The sequence below is a fragment of the Rattus norvegicus genome, chromosome X (assembly GCF_036323735.1).
Source record: "Rattus norvegicus strain BN/NHsdMcwi chromosome X, GRCr8, whole genome shotgun sequence".
NCBI classification, from domain to species: domain Eukaryota; kingdom Metazoa; phylum Chordata; class Mammalia; order Rodentia; family Muridae; genus Rattus; species Rattus norvegicus.
In genome coordinates, this window is record NC_086039.1 from 64,826,996 (window position 1) to 64,850,727 (window position 23,732).

Genomic DNA, 23,732 nt, shown 5'->3' on the forward strand with positions numbered 1-23,732 from the left:
CCTTTTCCCTGGGCACATCAAGTCTCTAAGGATTAGATGCATCCTCTCCCACTGAGGCCAGAGAAGGCAATCTTCTGTTACATATGTGCTGGGGGTGGGAGGGCTCGGACCAGCCCATGTATGCTCTTTGGTTATTGGCTTAGTCTCTGGGATCTTCCAGGAGTCCAGGTTATTTCACACCATTGGTCTTCCTGTGGCATTGCCATCCCATTCAGTTCCTTCAATCCTTTCCCTAACTCTTCCAAAGGGGTCCCCGACCTCAGGTCAATGTTTGCTGTAAGTATCTGCATCTTTCTCAGTCATCAGGGGACAGCCATGATAGGCTCTGTTCTGAAAGCACAACATAGCATTAGTAATAGGTCAGGCCTTGGAGCCTCCCTTGAGATGGATCCAAAGTTGGGTATATTTTGCCTGCGTATTTTGCAGGCAGGACAGATTGTAAGTCAAAGATTTGTGGCTGCGTTAGTATCCATGTATCACTTCTGGTAGCTTGGAGAGTACCGTTCTGCACCTACAAGACTTAGTATAAGGGTGAAAGCTCCATGTAGGCATCAGCTCAACTTCTCCATGTTAAATGACTGTCCTCACCAATGGTGCCCTGCTGCCAGTTTGTGGAAAGCAACCCTTTTTCTCTGTATCACTCTGGGTTGTTTCCGGATTTCCATGCGACTCCTTTGCCCAACAACTCAGTTTCCTCCACTGGAAGCCTTGCCTGGCTACAGAGATGTACAGTTGAGACTTCTTATCCCTTGCTACTAGGAGACCTCATTAGCATCACCTTCATAGATTCCAGGAAGCCTCCACTGCACTACATTTCCAGACCATTCCCCAAATGCCCTCCAATTCCAGCCACCTCATCCCATATTCTCTCCCTCTACCCCACAGCCTTCAACTGATACCTCCTGCTCCCATCCCCATTTGCCCCCAATCTACCCATAAAATAAATCCTATTTCTCCTTTCCAGGGAGAGTCATACCTCCCCACTGGCCAACTCTTTACCTAACCTTACTGCATCTACAGATTGTAGCTTGGTTGTCATTTAATTAACAGCTAATATCCACTTATAAGAGAATACATACTATAATGTCTTTTGCAGTCTGGGTTTCTTCATTTAGGATTATTTTTTCTAGTTATATTCATCACATGCAGTTCTCATGATGTCATTTTTAACAGCTGAGTAATACTCCATTGTGTAAATGTACCATATTTTACATGTCCATTCTTCAGTTTAGGGACACCTTTATTGCTTCCGGTTTCTGGCTACTATGAACAAAGCTACTGTGAACATGGTTGAGCAAGCATCCTTATGGTAGGAAGGAGTTTCATTTTTTTAATAGTTAGATATTGTTATATCAATTCCAAGTTTTCTGAGGAACCACCATATTGATTTGCACAGTGGCTGTAAAAGTTTGTACTCCCCCACCAAAGGAAGAGTGTTACCATTGCTCTATATCCTCACTAAGATGGCTGCCACTTGTGTTATTAACCTTGGCCATTCTGACAGGTGTCAGATGGAGTCTCAAAGTGGTTTTGATTTGCTGGTGGCTAAGGATGTTGAATATTTCTTTTTTATTAATTAATTTATCTATCTACACCACAAATACTGCCTCCCTGTTGGTCCCCCTTTGCAAAGTCGTTCCCCCGTCCCCCTTCCCCTCCCTTCACCAGGGTGGATACCTATCCCGGGTATCCTTGCACCTTGGCACATCAAGTCTGTACAGGATAAGGTGCATCCTCTTCCCCTGAGAGCAGACCAGATAGCCGTCTACTACACAGGTTCTGGGGCCTCGGACCAGCTGCTCTATGCTCTTGGGTGGTGGTTCTGTCTCTGGGAGCTACAAGGGGTCCAGGTTACTTGCCAGTTTGTGCTTTTTTTTATTGCTTCTATTTCCATTTCCATATCTTGGACAGTCTTATTCTTTCCTCCAATGAGTTGTGTTTTCTTGGCTTTCTCTGAGGGATTGATTTATTTTCTCCATTTTTGTTTGTGTTTTGCTCTATTTCTTTAACAGATTTCTTCATTTCCTCTTTCAGCCCTCTATTACTTTCATGTGGTTGGTGTTAAGGTCTTTGTCCTATGCTTCAGCTATGTTGGAATTATTCACGGCCTCCTGGAGTAAGATGGCCACGCTCAATAGTGAGCTCATATTTCCCTGGCTGTTACAGACTGTATTCTTTATTTTAAATCACTTTACATCTTGATTGCTGCCCCCCTCCTGGTGCTCCATCACACAGTCCCTACCACCGTCTCCCCTCCCCTTCTCTTCTGAGAGGGTAGAATTCCCCCCACTTACCCACAGTATCCTCCAACCCTGGCAACAAGTCTCTACAGTGCTAGGCATATCCTCTCCTACTGGGACCAGACAGGCAGCATAGTTTGGGGAACATATTCCACAGGCAGGCAACAGCTGTAGTGATAGCCCCCACTCCAAACTGAATATAAGTGCAGGGGACCTAGGTCCAACATGTGGATGTTCTTTGGTTGGCGGTTCCATCTCTGAGAGCTGCCAAAGGTCCTGTTAAGTTGACTCAGTTGATCTTCCTGTGGAGTTCCTATCACATTAGGGGTCGTCAATCCTTCCCCCAACTCTTCCTTAAGAGTCCCCGCACTCTCTCCACTGTTTGGATGTGAGTTTGTGCATCTGTTTCAGTCAGCTCCTGGCGGGGGGATAGGTTGCGGAGCCTCTCAGAAGACAGTTATGTTAGGCCCCTGTCCCCCAGCTCTGGCAACTGCATATTTCAGTTCATTCCCCTGGCTATTTGGCACTCTCTCCTGTTCTCCCAACACCTGATCCAGAAACCCACATTTCCCTGCCAGTCCCCTATCCCACTGAGTCTCCTCCCTCCATCTGCCTTCAATGACTACTACCCCTTCTAAGTGAGATTCAAGTATCCTAGCTTGTGTCTCCCTTCTTGTTTAACTTCTTAGGGTCTGTGGGGTATGTCGTGGGTATTCTGTACTTTATGGCTAATATCCGCTTTTAGGTGAGTATATACCATGCGTGTCCTTTTAGGTTACTTCACTCAGGAGGATATTTTATAGTTCCATCTTTTGCCTACAAAATTCATTATGTCCTTGTTTTTAATAGCTGAATATATCCCATTGTGGAAATGAACCACAATTTTTGTATCAATTCTCTGGTTGAGGAACATCTGGGTTCTTTCCAGCTTCTGGCAATTATGAATAAGGCTTCTATGAACATAGTGGAGCATGTGTCCTTGTTATATATTGGAGCATCTTTTGGGCATATGCCCAGGAGTGGTATAGCTGGGTCTTCAGTTTAAGACTATTTCAAATTTTCTGAGAAACCACCGGATATATTTCCAGAGTGGTTTTACAAGTTTGGAATTCCACCGGCAATGGAAGAGTTGTTCCCTCTCTCCACATCCTCACCAGCAAGTACTGTAACTTGAGGTTTTTTTGTTTTTTGGTTTTTTTTTTGACATTGAAGTTTTCTCAAATATTTACTCATCATTTGTGGGTTTTTTTTTTTAGCAGTGATCTGTTCCATTATTTGTCCACTCATTGATAGATTATTATATTTGGTATTTAATATCATTGAGTTCTTTATACATTATATCAAACCCATCTGATCTATAACTGACATTATTTTTCCATTTTGGAATGTTGTCTCGCAACTGTTCTGGTTGTGTCCTTTGCTGTATGTAAGCTTTCCTTCTCCTTACATTATTATTTTATTCCTTTTTTTTTTTTACAATCCAGGCATTGCCCCCCTGGTCTGCTCTCCTACAGTTCCTCATCACATGCTTCCTCCCCGTGTCTTCAAGAGAATATCCCCCTCCCAGGCCTCCCTACTCCCTGGGGCCTCAAGTCTTTCAATGGTTAGGTACATCTTCTCTGACTGAACCCAGACCCGGGAGTCCTCTGCTGTACATGTGTTAGAGGCCTCATATCAGCTGGTGTGTGCTGCCTGGTTGGTGACCCAGTGACTGAGAGATCTCAGGGTCCAGGTCACTTGAGATTGTTGGTCCTCTACAGGGTTGCCCTCCTCCTCAGCTTCCTCCAGCTTTTTCCTTATTCAACCACAAGAGTCCCAGACTTTAGTTCAATGGTTGGGTGTAAGTATCTGCATCTGACTCTCAGCTGCTTGTTGGGCCTCTCAGAGGACAGCCTTGCTAAGCTTCTGTCTGTATGCACAGCATAGCATCAGTAACCGTGTCAGGTCTTGAAGTCTCCCCTTGAGATGGATCCCAATTGGACCTGTCACTGGACCTCCTTTCCCTCAGTCTCTTCTCCATTTTTTCTCTGCAGTTCTTTTAAACGGGAACAGTTCTGGGTCAGAGTTTTAGACTGTGGGATGGCAACCCCATCCCTCCACTTGATGCCCTGTCTTTCTACTAGAGGTAGACTCTACAAGTTCCCTCTCCCCACTGTTGGATATTTCATCCAAGGTCCCTCCCTTTGAGTCATGAGAGTCTCTCACCTTCCGGGTCTCTGGTACTTTCTAGAGGGACCCCACCAGCTCCCACCCAATGAGGTTGCATATTTCCATTCATTCTGCTGGCCCTCAGGCTTCTCTCCTGTCTTCAGCGCCACCATGCCTGATTATATTCCCTTTTTAGCCTCGCACTCCCCTCTCTCATCCAAATCCCTTCCTCCTCTTGCATGATTGATTTCTTATTTCTCCCAAGTGGGATTGAAGCATCTTCACTTGGGCCTTCCTTCTTGTTAAACTTCTTAATGGTCTGTGGATTGTTCCCTAGGTATTCTGTACTTTTGAGCTAATATCCACATATCAGTGAGTACACACCATGCATGCTGTTTTGGACCTGATTTACCTCACTCAGGATGATATTTTCTAGTTCCATCCATTGCCTGCAAAACTCTTGATGTCCTCATTCTTAATAGCTGAGGAATACTCCATTGTGTAAATGGACCACATTTTCTGTATCCATTCTGTTTTTGAGGAACATTCTGAGTTGTTTCCAGATTCTGACTATCACAGATAAGGCCACTGGGAATTGAGTGGAGCATGTATCCCTGTGATATGGTGGTGCATCCTTTGGATATATGCCCAAGAGGGGTATAACTGGGTCTTCAGGTAGATCTATTTCCAATTTTCTGAGGAACCTCCAGATTAATTTCCAGAGTGGTGGTACCAGTTTGCAATCCCACCAGCAACATGTGCTGTCACCTGAGTTTTTGATCTTAACCATTCTAATTGGTATAAGGTAGAATCTCAAGGTCATTTTGATTTGCATTTCCCTGATGACTAAGAACTTTGAACATTTCAGTAAGTGCTTCTCGGCCACTCAAGATTCCTCTATTATGAATTCTCTGTTTAGTTCTATACCCCATTTTTTTGATTTGGTTGTTTGGATTTTTGGAGGTGAGCTTCTTGAGTTCTTTATATATTTTGAATATTAGCCCTCTATTAGATGTGGGGTTAGTGAAATTTTTTTTTCCTAATCTGTATGTTGCCAATTTGTCCTATTGACTACGTCATTTGCCTTACAGACATTTTCAGTTTCACGAGGTCCCATTTATCAATTCTTGATCTTAAAGCCTGAGCCATTGGAGTTCTGCTTAGGAAATTTCCCCCAGTGCCAATGAGTTCGAGGTTCCCCCATCTGTTCTTTTATTATTAAGAATTGTTTTCGCTATTCTGGGTTGGTTTGTTGTTGTTTTGTTTGCCTTTCCAAATGATTTTGAGAATTGCTCTTTTCATATCTGTGAAGAATTATGTTGGGGTTTTGATGGGGATTGCATTAAATCTGTAGATTGCTTTTGATAGGATGGACATTTTTACTAGGTTAATCCTGCCAATCCACAAGCATGGGAGATCTTTCTATCTTCTGAGGTCTTCGATTTCTTTCTTGAGAGACATGAAATTCTTATCATACAGATCCACTTGTTTGGTTAGAGTTACCCCAAGATATTTTATATTATTTATTACTATTGTGAAGGGTGCTGTTTCACTATTTTCCTTCTCTGCTTGTTCATCATTTGTATAAAAGAAGGCTACTGATTTGTTTGAGTTAATTTTATACCCTACCACATTGCTGAAGTTATCAGCTGTAGAAGTTCTCTGGTAAAATTTTGGGGTCACTTAAGTGTACTATGATATCATCTGCAAATAGTGATACCTTAACTCCCTCTTTGCCAATTTTTATCCCCTTAATCTCCTTTTGTTGTCTTATTGTTCTACCTAGCACTTCTAATACTATATTGAATGGGCAGCCTTTGTCTAGTCCCTGATTTTAGTGGTATTGCTTCAAGTATCTCTTTATTTAGTTTGATATTGGCTGTTGGTTTGGTGTATATTGTTTATATTATGTAGGTATGGGCCTTGAATTCCTGATCTTCCCAATACTTTTAACATGAAGGGGTGTTATATTTTGTCAATTGCTTTTTCAGCATCTAAGGAGATGATCATGTGATTGTTTTCCTTTGAGTTTGTTTATATAGTAGATTACATTAATGGATTTTCATATGTTGAACCAACCTTGCATCTCTGGAATGACACCTACTTGGTCATGGTGAATGATTGTTTTTAAACTGTTCTTGGATTTAGTTTGCTAGAATTTTATTGAGTATTTTTGTGAGATTGGTCTGAAGTTCTCTTTCTTTGTTGGATTTTTGTGTGGTTTAGGTATCAAAGTAATTGTGGCTTCATAGAATGAATGAGGTAGTGTTCCTTCTGTTTCTATTTTATGGAATAGTTTGAGAAGTGTTGGTATTAGGTCTTCTTTGAAAGTTTAGAAGAATTCTGCACTAAGACCCATCTGACACTGGGCTTCCCCCCCCCCCATGGTTGCAAGCTTTTTTTTTTAATTGGATATTTTCTTTATTTACATTTCAAATGTTATCCCCTTTCCTGGTTTTCCATCCAGAAACCCCCTCTACCCTCCCCCTGCTTCTATGAGGGTGCTCCCCCACTCACCCACCCACTTCCTCTCCCCTTCCCCACCCTGGCATTATCCTACACTGGGGGCATTGAGCCTTCAGAGGACTAAGGGCCTCTCCTCCCATTCATACCTTACAATGCCATCCTCTTTATCATATGCAGCTGGAGCCATGGGTCCCTCCATGTGTACTCTTTGGTTGGTGGTTTAGTCCCTGGGAGCTCTGGGGTGTCTGGTTGATTGGTATTGTTGTTCTTCCTATGGGGTTGCAAACCCCTTCCGTTGCTTCAGTCCTTTCTCTAACTCCTCCACTGGGGACCCCATTCTCAGCACAATGGTTGGCTGCTAGCATTTGCCTCTATATTTGTCATGCTCTGGCAAAGCATCTCAGGAGACAGCTATATCAGCTCCTGTCGCCATGCACTTCTTGGCATCCACAATAGAGTCTGGGTTTAGTGACTGTATGTGGGATGGATCCCCAGGTGTGGCAGTGCTTCTTTTTGTTCTAGAGCTCTCAGGTGTGCCATTAAGTTGCTTGTGTAAGATCTCTCCAGTTTCTTTACTAGGGCACTTAGTGCTGTGAATTTTCCTCTTAGCACTGCTTTCATTGTGTCCCACCTGTTTGGGTATGTTGTATCATCCTTTTCATTGAATTCCAGGAAGCCTTTAATTTTCTCTTTATTTCTTCCTTGACCAAACTATCATTGAGTAGAAAGTTGTTCAGCTTCCATGGATATGTGGGTTTTCTGTTGTCTCTGTTGCTATTGAAGTCTAGCCTTAGTCCGTGATCTGATAAGATGCATGGGATTATTTCAATATTCTTGCATCTATTGAGGCTTGTTTTGTGACCAAGAAACAAGCGGAAGTTGCCATTCTAATATCCAATAAAATATACTTTCAACCAAAAGTCATCAAGCAAGATGGGAAAAGACACTTCATAATCAGCAAAGGAAAAATCAAAGAGCCTCAATTGTGAACATCTATGCTCCAAATGCAAGGGCACACTCATTCATAAAAGAAACTTTACTAAAGCTCAAAACACACATTGAACCCCACACAATAATAGTAGGAGACTTCAACACCCAACTCTTAACCAATAGACAGGTCATTGAAACAGAAACTAAACCGAGGTACAATGAAACTAATAGAGGTTATGAACCAAATGGATTTAACACACACACACACACACACACACACACACACACACACACAGAGAGAGAGAGAGAGAGAAAGAGAGAGAGAGAGAGAGAGAGAGAGAGAGAGAGAGAACAGAGCTTTTTATCTTAGCCATTCTGATTGGGGTAAAGTGGAATCTCAGGGTCCTTTCAATTTGCATTTCCCTGATAACTAAGGATTTTGAACATTTCTTTAAGTGTCATTCAAGATTCCTTTATTAGGAATTCTCTGTTTAGCTCTGTACCCTGTATTTTAAATGGGTTACTTTTTTAAAAATCTTTTTTGGAGTCTATCTTCTTAAGTTCCTTATAGCTTTTGAATATTAGCCCTCTGTTGGATGTAGGGTTAGTCGAGATCTTTTCCCAATCTGTAGGCTGCCTTTTTGTCCTATTGACAGTGTCATTTACCTTACAGAATCTTTTCAATTTCACAAGGTTCCATTTATCATTTTGATCTTGGAGGCTGAGCTATTGATGTTCTGTCCTGGAAATTTTCTCCTGTGCCAATGCATTCAAGGGTATTTTCTACTTTCTCTTTTATTAGAATCAGTGTGTTTCCAATTTCTGACTTATGAATAAAGCTGCTACGAACGTGTTTGAGAAAGTGTCCCTGTGGTGTAGTGGGGAATCTTTTGGGTGTATGCCCAGGACTAATATAGCTCGATCCTGAGGTAGGACTATTCCCAATAATCTGAGAAACTGACAGATTGATTTCCAAAATGATTGTGAAAGTTTTCACTCCTACAAGCAATGGAGGAGTGTTCCTTTTGCTCCACATCTTTGCCAACATGTCCTACTTAAGTTTTTGATCTTAGCCACTCTGACAGGGGTAAGATGGAATCTCAGAATCATTTTGATTTTCATTTGTCTGATGACTAAGGACATTGAACATTTCTTTAAGTGGTTTTAAGCCATTAGGGAATTTTCTATTTGGTTCTATACACCAAATTTTAATTGTGGTCTTCAGTTTGATGGTGTCTGATTTTTCCAGTTCTTCATATATTTTTGCTATTTGTCCTCTGTCTGGTGTAGGGTCAGTAAAGATAATTTCCCATTCTGTAGGCTGTTGTTTTATTGTATTGATGGTGTCTTTTGCCCTACAGAAACCTCAGTTTCATGAGGTCCCATTTATTAATCTTTGATCTTAGTGCCTGACCTGTTGGTTTTCTGTTTAGGACGTGGTCTGCTGTGCCAATGTGTTCAAGGCAATTATTCACTTTTTCTTCTACTAGATTTAGTGTATCTGGTTTTATGTGGAGGTCTTTGATCCTCTTGGACTTAAGTTTGTGCAGGGTGACAAATGTGGACCTATTTTCATTCTTCTACATATAGACATACAATTAGAAACACCATTTGTTGAAGGTGCTTTCTTTTTTTCCCTATTGTATAGTGTTGGCTTCTTTGTCGAAAGTCATGTGTCTGTAGCATATGGGTTTATTTCTGGGTCTTCAATTCTATTCTGTTGATCAACAAGGGCAACCTGGCACCACCTGGACCCAGGCCTACTACAGTAAGCCCCAGATATCCTCGCACAGCCAGAGCACAACGAGATGGCCTTAAATCCAATCTTATAAAGATGATAGAGGCCTTTAGAGAGGAAATAAATAAATAAATATATTAAATAAATACAGGAAAATACTATCAAACAAATGAAGGAAATGAATAAAACTGTTTAAGACTTGAAAATGGAAATAGGAACCATAAAAAAACTCAAACTGAGGGAATCCTGAGATGGAAAACCTAGGAAAGAGAACAGGAACTACAAACACAAGCATCCTTTTATGGTAGAAGATACCATAGAAGAAGTTGATACATTGGTCAAAGAAAATGTTAATCTAAAAATTTCATGACACAAAACATTCAAGGAATCTTGGACACCATGAAAAGGCCAAACCTAAGAATAATAGGAATACAAGAAGGCGAAGAGTTCCAGCTCCAAGGACCAGAAAATATTATCAACAGAATCATTGAAGAAAACTTCCTCCATCTAAAGAAAGAGATGCCTATAAGCATTCATGAAGTTTGCAGAACACCAAATAGGTTGGAATGTAAAAGAACAACACTCCCACCAAATAATAATAAAAACACTAAATGTGCAATTAAAAATTTAGAACACTGATGGAAGAAACTGAAGAAAACACTATAAGAACAAAAGACCTCCCATGCTCATGAATAGCAGATTTAATATTGTGAAGATTCTGGTATCAAAGGATTGAACGCAATCTCATTCAGATTTCAATGGCATTCCTTGCTTAAATAGAAAAGTAATATATAAAATTCATAAGTAAGTACAAAAGACCCGAATAATCAAAGCATTTGTGAGCAAAAGTAATCATATCCTTGATATAAAAATTGACAGGTCCATAGTAGCAAATAGAGCAAGCTGCTGGCATAAAACCATAGACCAGTGTAAAGCATAAAGGACCAAGAAGTACATTGTGTTGCTATAGCCACCTGATTATTTACAAATCGATATAAAAAAATTACACATTGGAGAAAAGATATCCTCTCAAATTATGTTGGGAAAGCTGGGCATCTATATAGAGAATGAAACCATATCTCTGTATGACATCATTTACAAAAATTAATTCAAAATGTATCAGTGGCATTAAATTAAGGTCTGAAACTTAGAATCTTTAAGAGGAAACCAGAAACATTCTGAGAAACAGGTTGTACTGGTTAGTTTTGTGTATCAAGTTGACGCAAGCTAAAGTCGTCACAGAGAAAGAAGCCTCAGTAAGGCATTTACTCAACTAGTGATCAATGGGAGAACTCCTAGACTATTGTGCATAGTGCCATCCCTGGGCTGGTATCGTGGGTTCTATAAGAAAGCAGATTGAGTAATCCAGTAGGCAGCCCTCCATGGCCCCTGCATCAGCTCCTGCCTCTAGGATCCCGCCCCATTTGAGTTTCTGTCCTGACTTCCTTTGATGATGAACAGCTATGTGGAAGTGTAAGCTGAAGAAACTATTTTCTCTCAACTTGCTTTTTGGTCATGTTTTGTCACAGCAGTATAAACTCTAAGTAACAGGTTGTGCTGTCTGGTTCTTATGAAATTGACATAAGCTAGAGTCATTTTGGAAGAGGAAACTTCAATTGAGAAAATGTTCCCACCAGATTGAGATTGGGCAAGCCTATGGGGCTTTTTAAAAAATCAATGATTCATGTGGATCAGTCCACTGTGCCCAGTGACATCTCTGGGCTAGTAGTTCTGAGTGCCGAGCAAGTAAGCCATGGAGAGGAAGGCTGTAACCATAATTCCTTCATAGCCTCAGTGTCAGTTTCTGCCTCCAAATTTCAACCTTGAGTTTCTTCCCTAACTTCCTTAGATGATGGACTTTACGAGCTGTAAGCTGAAGTAAACCCTTTCCTCCCAAATTGCTTTGGATAATAGTGTTTTATTTCAGTGATAGGAATTCTATTACTTGTCATCTGCAAATAAGCTAAACAGAAAAAAAAATCTGTGAATTAAATGACATCATGAATCAAACAGAACTAACAGATATTTATAGAATATTCTGTTCAAGTACCAAAGAATCCATATGCATCCCAGTAGCCCATGAAACTTCCCCCAACACAAAACAAAATCAACAAATATGAGTAATTTAGAGTTCTATCCAGCATTGTATCTGATTATAACATGACTAAAGCTAAAGAAACTGCAGTGGAGTCCATGAACTCAAACTAAACAGCACCACTGAATGAAAACAGAACCAAGGGTAAAATAAAGTAGGAAAGGTTAAAAAGTCAAGTACAGCAAAGTCTATGGAACACAATGAAGGGAGTTCTCAGGAAAGTTTATATCCATGAGTGCCACCATGAGGAAAAAAATAAGCCTCAAATTGATGCATCTGAAGGCCCTATAAAATCAAGAACTAATAAAACCCACAAAACCATGTGAAACGTAAAAGCTTCTGTAGAATTTCCAAACCAAAAGGAATGGCAAAATCAAAGCAAAACAAAAAATAGTCAACGAAATGATTCCTGATGATACTCTGCTATGCTTCTAGATTGGTCTAGCCCAGTTGTCATCGAGAGGCTTCATCCAGCAACTGATGGAAATAGATGCAGAGATTCACAGCCAAACATTAGGCTTAGCTCAGGGAATCCTGCTGACGAAGGGGAGAAAGGATTGTAGAAGGCAGAGTGGTCAAGGATACCACACAAAACACACAGGATCAAATAACCTGGGCTCACAGGGAGCCTGCATGAGTCTGACCTACATCCTCTGCACATATATTACAGTTGTACACCTTGGTCTTCATAGACTTCTAACAGTGGAAGTAGAGGCTGCCTCTGACTTTTTTGCCTGCTTTTGGGACCTTTTCCTCTTTCGGGGTTCCCTTGTCCAGCCTTAATATGAGGGGAGATGCCTAGTCTCACTGCAACTTGATATGCCATGTTTGATTAATATTCCTGGGAGGCCTGCCCTTTTCTAAAGGGAAAGGAAGAGGAGGAGTGGATGGGGGAGTATAAGGAGGAAAAGGAACTAGGAAAAGAAGAGGGTATGGAAATTATGGTCATGATGTATATATGTATAATATATGAAGGAAGAAGGAATTAAAAGTAAAAATAATATCCACAAAAAGTAAATATCAAGAGCTTATCATAATCTCAAAAATTTTAAGAAACGACTGCCTTATGTCTAGTTGTGGCTTTCTCTGATGGTCTCCATTTGCTAGAGAGAAAAGAATGTTTGATGAGTAGTGGTAGCTCCAGTTATCTGAGGGTATAAGGATAAGGGTTAAGGATAAGATTTAAAGTGTAGTCAGAAGTTAACTAATAAAGTAGTGGTACAATGTAGAGATCAATGGATCTTGGGCAGCACATGGTCAATAGATAGATCTATATGACATATCCTGAATCTATGGCTCAGGGAACACCACAGAAGAGAAGGCAGAAAGATTGTGAGTCAAGTCCAGAGATGTACTGGGAAAGTCTCTCCTAGACATGACTGCATTTACAAACCAGAACAATAGCAATATATTGACATGATAGGGGGAAATTTTTGAGGTTTCTCATTTCTAGACAAAGAGCTATTGGCTACTAGTAATTGCTGGAAGAATAAAAATTAGCTCATCCCAGAGATGAACTCTTGTATTGGCTGTTAAATGAAGAGCGATCAGCCTTGAAATTGTGTACACACAAACAACATAAATAGACTCAGGAAGTTACATTTATATATGTATAAATATATATTCATAAATGCATATAAATATATGTGCATACACATATATAATAGGTATAATCAATGGAAAAGAAGTTATCAACATGAGAATTGGGTGGCACAGGTGGAATTCAAGGAAGAATAGCTGTGAGGGACTGAAAAGAGAAAAAGAGGGTAGAAGTGATTCAATTCTAATTAAGTTGAAAGTGACGAAACACTTTCCAGTTCATTTTATGGAGCCAACATCATCCAGATACCAAAACCAGAAAAAGACTCAACAAACAAAAATGAAAATTATAAGCCAATGTCTCTGATAAACATGAATGAAAGTTCTTTCAATAAAATGATTTGAAAACAAAATTTAAGAACACTTCAACAAGATTATCCTGTAGGATCAAGTTGATTTAACCGCATGATCATCTCACTAGATGCAGAAATGCCCTTTGACAGACTTCAACAACATGATAAAAATCCTAGAAGATTTAGAGATAGAGAGGACATATCTTAATATGAAAACCACAACAAACAAAAAAGCCCACAGCCATTATCTTGCTAAATGAAGGGGAAAAAATCTAAAAATTTTCACTAAAAATAGGAACTAGACAAAGATGTTGGCTCTTCCTCTGCCTATTCAAAATAGTGACAGGAATCTGAACTATGGCAGTAAGACAAGTGAAGGACATCAAGGCTATGAAAAAAACTCAAACTATTCTTATTTGAAGACAGTATGACTCTCTATATAGAAGAAGCTAAAAATTCTACCAGAAATATCCTATAGCTGACAAGCACAATCATAAAAATACAAAACTACAAAGAATACACAAGTGGCAAACATTTCAAGAAATAAACAAGCAAGGCAATTCCACTCACAATACCCTCAAAATATCTAATGGAATAAATGTAATCAATAAGTAAGGCAGTGAAAACACCATTGAAAGGATAAATTGGAAAGACATCTCACGCTCATGGATTGGTAAAGCTAATATTGGGAGAATAACCATCTTATCAAATGCAATCTACCAGTTCCCAGAGACTGAACCACTAACCAAAGAGCAAGCATGGGATGGACCTAGGCCCTCTGCACATATGCAGCAGATGTGCAGAAGGTCCCCCAACAACAAGCAGGGACTGTCCCTTGCTTTGTTGTCTGCCTGTGCATCACATCCCCCTAACTGGGCTGCCTTGTCTGGCCTCAGTGAGAGAGGATGCACCTAGTCCTGCAGTGTCTCAATGTGGCAGGGTGGATTGGTACCCAGGAGGAGCTCCCTTTTCTCAGAGGTAAAAGGGAGGGGTATGAGGGAGGGGCTGTATGGAGGGTGGATCAGGGTAAGAGGGGGCTGCAATTGGAATGTAAAGTGAATAAATAATAGGAAAAAGTGGGGCATGGGGCTGGAAAGACGGTTCAGTGGTTAAGAGCACATTTTACTCTTCTAGGAATGAGAGTTCAGTTCCCAGTACCTATGTTAAGTGGCTCACAGAAACCTGTAACTCCATGTGCAGAGGATCTGATGCCTCTGGCCTTCTCAGGCATCTACACACTTGTGACAGGCACGCGTGCACACACACATTTCAAAAACGATCAGAGAACCTTACAGACATCTCTCAACTGACGAATTATAAATGGTCGAGAAATGTTTAAATAAATTTCAACATCCCTGACCATCAGGTAAATGAAACATAAAATTTTGAGATTTTTATGTTACCCCAAACAAAATAGCTAAGATCCAGAAAACAAATGATGACAAATTCTGATATGTATGTGGGGAAAGAGCAAGACTTACTCGCTGCTGATAGTACACATTGGTGAAGCCTCACTGGAAATCAATTTGGAGTTTCCTCAAAAGGCTACATGATGGAGCTATACTACTTTTGGTCACATATCTCTCTAGTAATGCCTGCACATCACTTCTGTTTCTTTATTCACAATAGCAAGGAAATGGAAACAGTTTTGATGTGCATTAACTGATGAATGAATAATGAAAATGTGGTATATTGGTATATTTACACGGTAGAACATTATTCAGCAAGTAAGAAAAATGTAACTTTGAGAGTCATATGTGTTCTAGTTTGCCTTTTATTGCTGTGATAAAGACCATGACTGAAAGAAACTTGGGCAGGAAAGAGCTTATTTGGTTTATAGATCAGGATCAGATTCATCATTGAAGAAAGCCAAGGCAGGAACTGAATCAGATCAGGAACCTGAAAACAAGAATTGAGGCAGAGATAAGGGAGAAATGCTGCTTACTGGCTTGCTCCACATTGCTTACTTGGTTTGCTTTCTTATACATCCCAGGGTGACACTGCCCGCAGGTGGCTAAATCCTCCCATAGTGACCACTAATCAAGAATTGACCCACAGTTTTGCCTATAGGCTGTGCTGGTGGAGGCATTTTCTTGACTGAGGTTCCTGCTTCCCAGACAACTCTACTTATTTATGTCAAGTTGACAAAAATCCCCAATACAGTTAGGTAAATGGATAGAGCTGGAAACATTTGTTCTGAGTGAAGAAACCCAGAACCAGAAAGCAAAACATCAAGCATCACATATGTTATACCTCACTTGTGTATATTAACCTTAAATCACATGTGTGTTCCATCTAGAACCCATAGAAGTCAGGAAATTAGTAAAGGACCATAGCAAGGGTAATTTCAGGGGAGGGGAGAGAGAACCCAGTGGTGTAAAGAGTTAAGGGGGTCGGGGCTGGGGATTTAGCTCAGTGGTAGAGCGCTTGCCTAGGAAGCGCAAGGCCCTGGGTTCGGTCCCCAGCTCCGGGAAAAAGAACCAAAAAAAAAAAAAGAGTTAAGGGGGAATAATGGCACAAAAGTTTTTAGTGGAATAAATTAGGGAAATGGGAAGAGATAACTGTCGTGGCTTGAATAAAAAGAACCCCCCAACAGGCTCAGAGGAAGTAGCACTATTAAGAGGTGTGGCCTTGTTGGAAGAAGTATGTCACTGGGAGATGAACTTTGAGATGTCAGATGCTCAAACCAGACCCAGTGCCACTGTCTTTTCCTGCTTCCTGCTCATAGGGATGTAGAACTCTCAACTACCTCTCCAGCACCATGTCTGCCAATGTGCCACCATGCTTCCTGCCATGATGATAATAGACTAAAACTCTGAACTGTAAGCTGGTCCCAATTAAATCCATTCTTTTCTAAGAGTTACCATGGTCATGGTGTCTTTTCACAGTAATAGAACCCCAACTAAAACAATACCTAACACTAAAGACATTTCAAAAAATTCTATGGAGACCTTCTATGGTAGAATCCCCCTAAAATCTGTACATACACATATATAAAAAGTTTGAAGTGTTTATCTCATAACAGGGCAACAATGTCCCTATTAGACACCACTGGATAGCACATAAAAAGCCCAGTGACCAGAATGAGTTACTTTTTTTACGAGTTGTTATCAAGCGAATTCTCAAGAAGTCCCAAACAATACATACAAATTATTGCCAGTGCTCTTGGTTACCTTCCAAAACTTGGTGGCAAGATCCTATCGCTAAAAATGCCATATACATCTGAGTCATTAAACATGGAAAATTCAAGCTGTTACTAATCAGGAAGCTTCATCTATACTGGCTACTTTTCATAGTACTAGAAGGGACTATGCAAGTTACTGCAACAGAAGAGTAATCATCAGCCTTACTCAGTGTGTACTCTGCTAGCTACAAAAATGACCTGGCAAGACATGTTCACCAGAGCCAGAAATGTTATAAGAGTAACTAACCACTTTCCACTTGGATTTAAGGCTTACTTCACAAGTTGAAACCCATTTCTTGCACTGTTATTGGGGCTTAGAATCTATAGCTAGACAGGTCATAGATCATAGACGAGGACTTACTATTATTACTTTCCTAAATGAACATAATGATAAACTGACTCCTAATGGTTTCTTATTATACCAAGAGGTGAGTATGTAGGTCAACCCTCATGAGAGAAGCTTCTCTTTTCAGTACATGATGATTAACACAGAAACACAACTGATCAAGGAGCAAAGAATTAGAGACTGTGGAATTAGAGGCTTAGACCTAAATGAAACATCTGTATCATAACTACACACACATACACACACACAGAAGGGGAGAGAGAGAGAGAGAGAGAGAGAGAGAGAGAGAGAGAGAGAGAGAGAGAGAGAGAGATCTGGACAAATACGATTGTGCCTCCAGAGTTAGCATTGCAATGTTAGAATCATAGGACCAAAGCACCCATGATTCAGCTTCTTGTTACTACTCCAGTTGTCTAGCCAAAAAAAAAAAAAAAAAAAACCTGGCATATTCCTCTGAAGGAACAGTGCAGTAGGAAAAATAAGGAGGAGGCTGCAGCATATGCTAAAGTTTTGGCCAAATAGAATGGAGAAAGCAAAAAAAAAAAAAATGCTAAGAGAAAACTGCTAAGAGAGACATAGGCTGTCCTGACTGAGATCTTGTATTTCTGTTGCTGGTTAGACTGTTAGCTTGGAGGGGACGGTGGGAAGGGTTATCACAGAAGCCTTCCATGTCCTCCTCAACTATGCATCTGCAATTTTTTCTGATTGTCTCAAAAATAAGAGTCTTTAAGAGTAACAAATAAATGATCAGACCTTGAAATAAGATAAAAGTAAATGCAATACAGTATATACATAGACTCAGGGACAGAAATTAGATAGGATCATCTGAGGAGGAAGAAAGGGCTTTTGATGCACTTCTGTACTTTTATCATGGGGAAAAGACCTGAAACTAGAAAATGATAGTACCTCAACATCATAAGGTGTATACACAAATCTGTAGTAAAGTTTATGGTAAATAGGGGAAATACTAAAATGGTTTCCTATAAAATCAATAACAAGTGTATAGACTTTCTTCATTTTTATTACACCTTAGCTAGAGAAATTAGCATGGGGGGAAAGCAGTGACAAGTAGCAAAGATATATGTATAATTGATTTGATAATTAATATAAATATATAATATAGTGTGTGTGTATGTGAGAGAGAGAGAGACAGACAGACAGACACTCTATAGACTATTAGATAATTCTTAGGTCTGACAAATTATTTCAGAAACCAGTGTACAGCATCAACTCACAAAAATCAGTAGCTTTTCTATTTAACCAATGTATCGAAAAAGAAATAGGTAAAATAATTTCATTTACAGTAGTTCTCAAAGTAACTTAGAGATAAGTACATATAACCATGAAAGTGATAGAATTCTGTAGTCAACTTTCAAAACTGAAAAAAAATGGAAGATGCTAGATGATGGAAATACATAGCTTCTTGGATCAGCAAAACTGGTACTATGAAAAGGCTATATTATTGAAAGTGATTTACAAATTCATTATTTTCCCCAGCAACATTCTAATGACATTCTTTACAGAAATCGTGTTTCATCTTCATGGTATCATTATACATATGTGTCTGTATTCCTCTTTCGTATTTTTTCTGATTGATCATTTCCCGCCCTTTCCTATACCTCTTCCCCTACTCAACTGGTTCCTTCACGTGTATGTGTTGTGATGTGTGTATGTGGGTGCTCTTGCCCATGCGGGTGTATGTGGAGGCCAAAAGTAGTTATTTGAATGAATTCTTTAATTGCTTCTCCCACTAGGGTGGCACAATGAACCTACAACTTAACCATTTAACCTCAAGTGCTGGGGGACACACTCTTGCTCCTCTAAATGTTGTCACTTTGTTATATATATATATATATATATATATATATATATATATAGTTACATTGTAAAAATTTTAATGAACATGGAATAATGATGTCCTATGCTTTTTCAAATGTCCTCAGTGTTTATAGTGTTTATTATCCTACTACCCATGAAGGATCAAACCCTAATACCATTCAGTGAGTAGAAAATAAATTGCTGTTACAGCAACATTAAGTTATATAACATATAAAATATACATAAAATCAATTACATAAAAACCTAATGCTGTATCAATTACCACAAAGCCAGAAGTGGCAAAATTACTGCATAGTGTACTATAAAGATATAGTTTGGATTTTTTCATAAAAGTTTTTATTGATTCTTTGGGAATTTCATATGACGTACCCCAGTCATGCTCATTTCTCAGTCCTTTCATGTCTGCCCCCTCCATTGTGACTCCCCTAAAGTAAAAACAACAGAAGTCTAATTTGTGTTATCTAGATACTCACTGGAGCATGGTCAAACTCTCAGTGGCCTGCCCCTTAAATAGAACCGAGTCCTTCCCCTCCCACACACCTGCCATAAGCCATCAATTAGGGACAGATACACTTCAGCATCCTTGTCACACTTTTTAAGAGTTCTCTTCAACGCTTGCTGTTTAGGCCGTTACTTTGCGGGGAGGGGGAAGGGGGAAGGGGTGTCACAAAAGCCTTCTCCATCCCTCTTCCTCAACTATGGATCTGCAGTCATCAATATCACTGCAAAAGTAGCTTCCTTGTTCATTACGGTAAGAGCAGCTCAGATCATGGACTTCCACATGGTTTCTGGCAAAAGCACAGACCAGGAACACTACCCCCAGCTGCAGAAGGACCACGGACACCAATATAGCCTCCAGTGGCAGCATGGCCCAGGGACAACAACTCAGCTTCTGGCTGTAACAATGACCATGGATCTCCTCATGGCCTTGCATGGTAACAGGAGCCACAGGCTTCAAACAAGGCTCTCAGCTATATATACCATTGACCCCTCAGTGGCAGCATAGACTATGGACCTCAACATGGCCTCAGATGGCTACACAGGCCACTCACATCAGCCTGACTCCCAGCACAAGCAGCAAAGCCCAAGGCTTCAGTCAGCAGCACAGATCACGTACAACCACATGGATCACAGGCTTTATCACGGCCTGGGGCAGAGTATGGATCTTAGACATGAACATGATCTCGAGTATGTAACATCATGGACCATAGTGGTCCTTTGCGGAGGTCCAATCCAGGAAGTGAACCATCCCATATCTTGGCCTCCATCGTTGCCCAGAACCAGGACAATCTCACAGCTGGGTGGCATGTTTGGGGGCTGAGTCTGCTTCTGCATGAGTTCAGGGCTGCTGTACACAGCCCAGCTGATTCTAACTGGGCAGCTGTCGACCTCAGGCCTCTCTCTCATCACGGCCTTTCTGTCTCTAGTTCTGCCTTTCTTCACAGCGCAATTACCACACCTCACATACTTGTTCGTTGTAGTGATGCCTGACTCATGAGGCTGGCTTTTGCCCTCCACCTCCTGGATTTAAAAAAAAAAGTTTATTTTATATGTATAAAATAAACTGTAGCTGTCTTCAGACACACCAGAAGAGGGCATCAGATCCCATTATGGAGGGTTGTGAGCCACCATGTGGTTGCTGGGAATTGAACCTCTGGAAGAGCAGTCAGTGCTCTTAACCACTGAGCCATCTCTCCAATCCCTCCTGGATTTTTAAAATTACACAATGTCTGTGGAAATAATTTTTTTCTTAGTGCATCATGTTCTGATTATAAAAGAAATGCTTGACTTTGGAGGAAATTTTAGGCATAGAAGAAGAGCATATTTATTTTGTCATTTTCACTGTCATTTTAAACTTAATATATGTGCTTAATGACTGGGAGTATGACACAGAAGAGGCTTCTCTAACATTTGTAAGGCCATAAATTTAACGATATAGAGTGGTGTGCGTGAGTGTGTATGATCATGCATATGTGTTTAAGCTGAACATCAACTATGTTCCATATAAACTTTTCTAATCATCTGAAAAGTACCCTTCTTTTTCAATCTGTTATGAACACCCACATCTTTGAGTAAAGCTGGCAACAGAAATAGAAAGGAGGAAGTGAAGCTAATAGTAATTGTAGCCTGTTCTAAGTTGTGAGTTGTTATTAATTGCCCTTGGCATTGAGGGAAATTTGTAATACAACAGTGAAATAAAAAGAATACAGTTTTCTCTTTTAAAAAGTATTTTTGACATAGAGATGTGACTTAATAGTAGCAAGCTTGTGATGGTCCTGAGTTTAATTATCTGCATATATATATAATATATATATATGTATATATATACACACACACATATATATAATGTATGTACACATATATGTATATATGTTTGGCATCATCAAAAAATGTTAGTCAGGAATGATGTTAGTACTTTTTAATCTCTGTACTTGGGAGAATGAGGCAAGAGCTTCACCAAAAGCTGGAAGCCAGGCTCTAGATAGTGAATTTTAAGCCAGTCTGAGCTATATAGTGCAAAAAAATACATGAGAAAAGAAATGAAAACATCTGTCACTAATCCCAGCACAGAGAAGCGCACTGGTAAAGAGTTTCTTTTTGCTGTCATTATTAACCTTTTTGTCTCTTGCCCTCTAATGTTTCTGAAGCCATGGGAATAAAGAAGAATTCTCCTGCAGAGGAATACAGCTCGCTGTGGATTGGTTTCTAGACAAAGGCCATAAAGACATCACTGTATTTGTACCAGCATGGAGAAAGGAGCAATCCCGCCCTGATGCGCCGATTACAGGTATTATTTTAAATTAAAAAACAAAACAAAACAAAACAAAAACCCAAAAACTTTTCCTCGACAGTCAAAGCTAAAAAGCTAGTTTGGAGAAAGGCAGATGGTCCCAACTTAGATAATTGCTTCTCTAAGTTAAGTATGCTTAAAATGTCTTTTAGTGAGTGCATTTTTTTATAAAGTGATCCATGTGAAACAATCCTTGTTTTGTGGTATGTGATAGTTAAATAAAAATTTACATTTGGAAAACTACAAAGCATATAGTTGTGAAAAAGAACATTATTTTTATGGAAATCTGCACACTCCTGCAATCCCAGTACTCAATAGACTTAGGCAAGAGCGTGGCGAGTTTGAGGCTAACATGCACTTTATAGTGAGTAACAGGCCAGCCTGTTTGAGCATAGATTTCAGACAGTAGGGAACAAGTATGGTTATGAATATAACTGATTTTTTCAAGAAATTAAAGGTTACATGATATACAGGCAATCTTATTTTTGTATCAGAGAAACAACTGTGGGGTTTTCAAGTTAGGGAGAACAGAGAGGAGAAAGTCCCAAGACAGGAAAATCCAATTAGTGTCTGAGACAAAGAAGGCTCAGAGCCTAGGGATGATCCTAGTGTTTAAAGCTCTAGAAAAAGATGTTTTCATTTCGTTCTTTTTGCATAAGAAAAAATAGACAATAACAATAAATGTGCAATGACACACTTAGTTGGGTTATGCTTATCTTTATATTAGTGCAGTTCTAAAATTAACTTTTAAAGAGTCCTTTATGGGAAAAGGGGTTCATGAAAATAAAGGTGCCTAAACTTCACAGGAATTGTGCTGTGCACCTCATGCTGGCAGCTCAGTCACTACATTGCCCATACACGGAAGATGTGCTCTGTATAGCACTGAAGAACATACAGATCTCAGTCTCCTGATTACCACCATCTCATTCCTGACGTCACTACTCAGAAAGTACCGTGAGTGGGTGCTTAAGTTCTGTCCTGAGCTGTCTGTATCTGTAGAGCAGGCCCAAGACCCAGTGTGAGAGTTGATCTCAGTGCTCTTCAATCCCCAGGAAGCAAGTTTTCTCTCGTAAACAATTGGGTCCAAAATAGTCAGTAAGATGACTCAGCAGGTAAAGGCACTGCCAAGTCTGATAACCTGATTTTAATCGCTGGGAACCAAATGGTGGAAAGAGAACTAACTCCCACACGCGCGCGCGCGCGCACACACACACACACACACACACACACACACACGCATCCTTCACGCCCATGCGCACACTGCACAACTACTTAAATGCTATAGCTTGTTGTCCTACCTTAGTTTTGTCTTTCTTTCAGGTAAAAATAAAAAACAAAAGTCTTCTCGAGTGATGGCTTGCTCTCCTGACAGACACAGCCTTTGCTATTTCTGAACTTAAACAGTCAAGAAGCCAGGCTAGGGATGAAGATGTGGATCAGTGGTAGAACACTTGCCTACTATGCTTTTGAGTTTGGGTTTCCACCTCCGCACCACAGCGGGGAAAATCTGATGCTCCAGACAAAGAGCAAAACAAATATCAAGAATACTAGAGTAAGCTTGGCACTCACGTGTTATCCCAGCTCTTGGACCATTAAGATAGAAAAATCTGAAACCCCAGGATAGCCTGGGCTGCATAGTAAGACTGTCTTAAAACAAAAACAAAAACAAAAACAAAAACAAAAAGGAATGTTGTACCATGTGTTAGTTCTTACTCTTTGTAATAGTATTTTTTTTAATTACATGTGTCGTAATCTAGGGTTGTTTTTTGTTCTTGTTATTTGTTTTACTGAAAGAAAAACTAAAGTGTAAAAGAGAAGATGGCTTATCTAAGGTCACACAATTCTATTTAATGTCTCAGCCAGAAAATTAGCACACTTGTTCTCTAATTAAAAATAAATCCTTGGGCTGGAGAGATGGCCCAGCAGTTAAGAGCACTGACTACTCTTCTAGAGGTCCTGAGTTCAAATCCCAGCAACCACACGGTGGCTCTCAATCATCTGTAATGGGATCTGCTGCCCTCTTCTGGTGTACATGAAGATAGCAGCAAAAAAAATCTTTTAAA

At 40.0% G+C, this 23,732-nt stretch overlaps 1 protein-coding gene across 3 annotated transcripts in view; it reads left to right on the plus strand.

The window, feature by feature from the left end:
* The window catches only part of Zc3h12b (zinc finger CCCH-type containing 12B), a 233,156-nt gene that overhangs the window by 201,517 nt on the left and 7,907 nt on the right, over positions 1–23,732 (plus strand). For all 3 annotated transcript variants that reach the window (XM_039100436.2, XM_063280452.1, XM_002730248.7), the window contains one exon: positions 21,527–21,666. In XM_039100436.2, the coding sequence (XP_038956364.1) occupies positions 21,527–21,666 (140 nt within the window). The remainder of the gene's footprint in view (positions 1–21,526; positions 21,667–23,732) is intronic.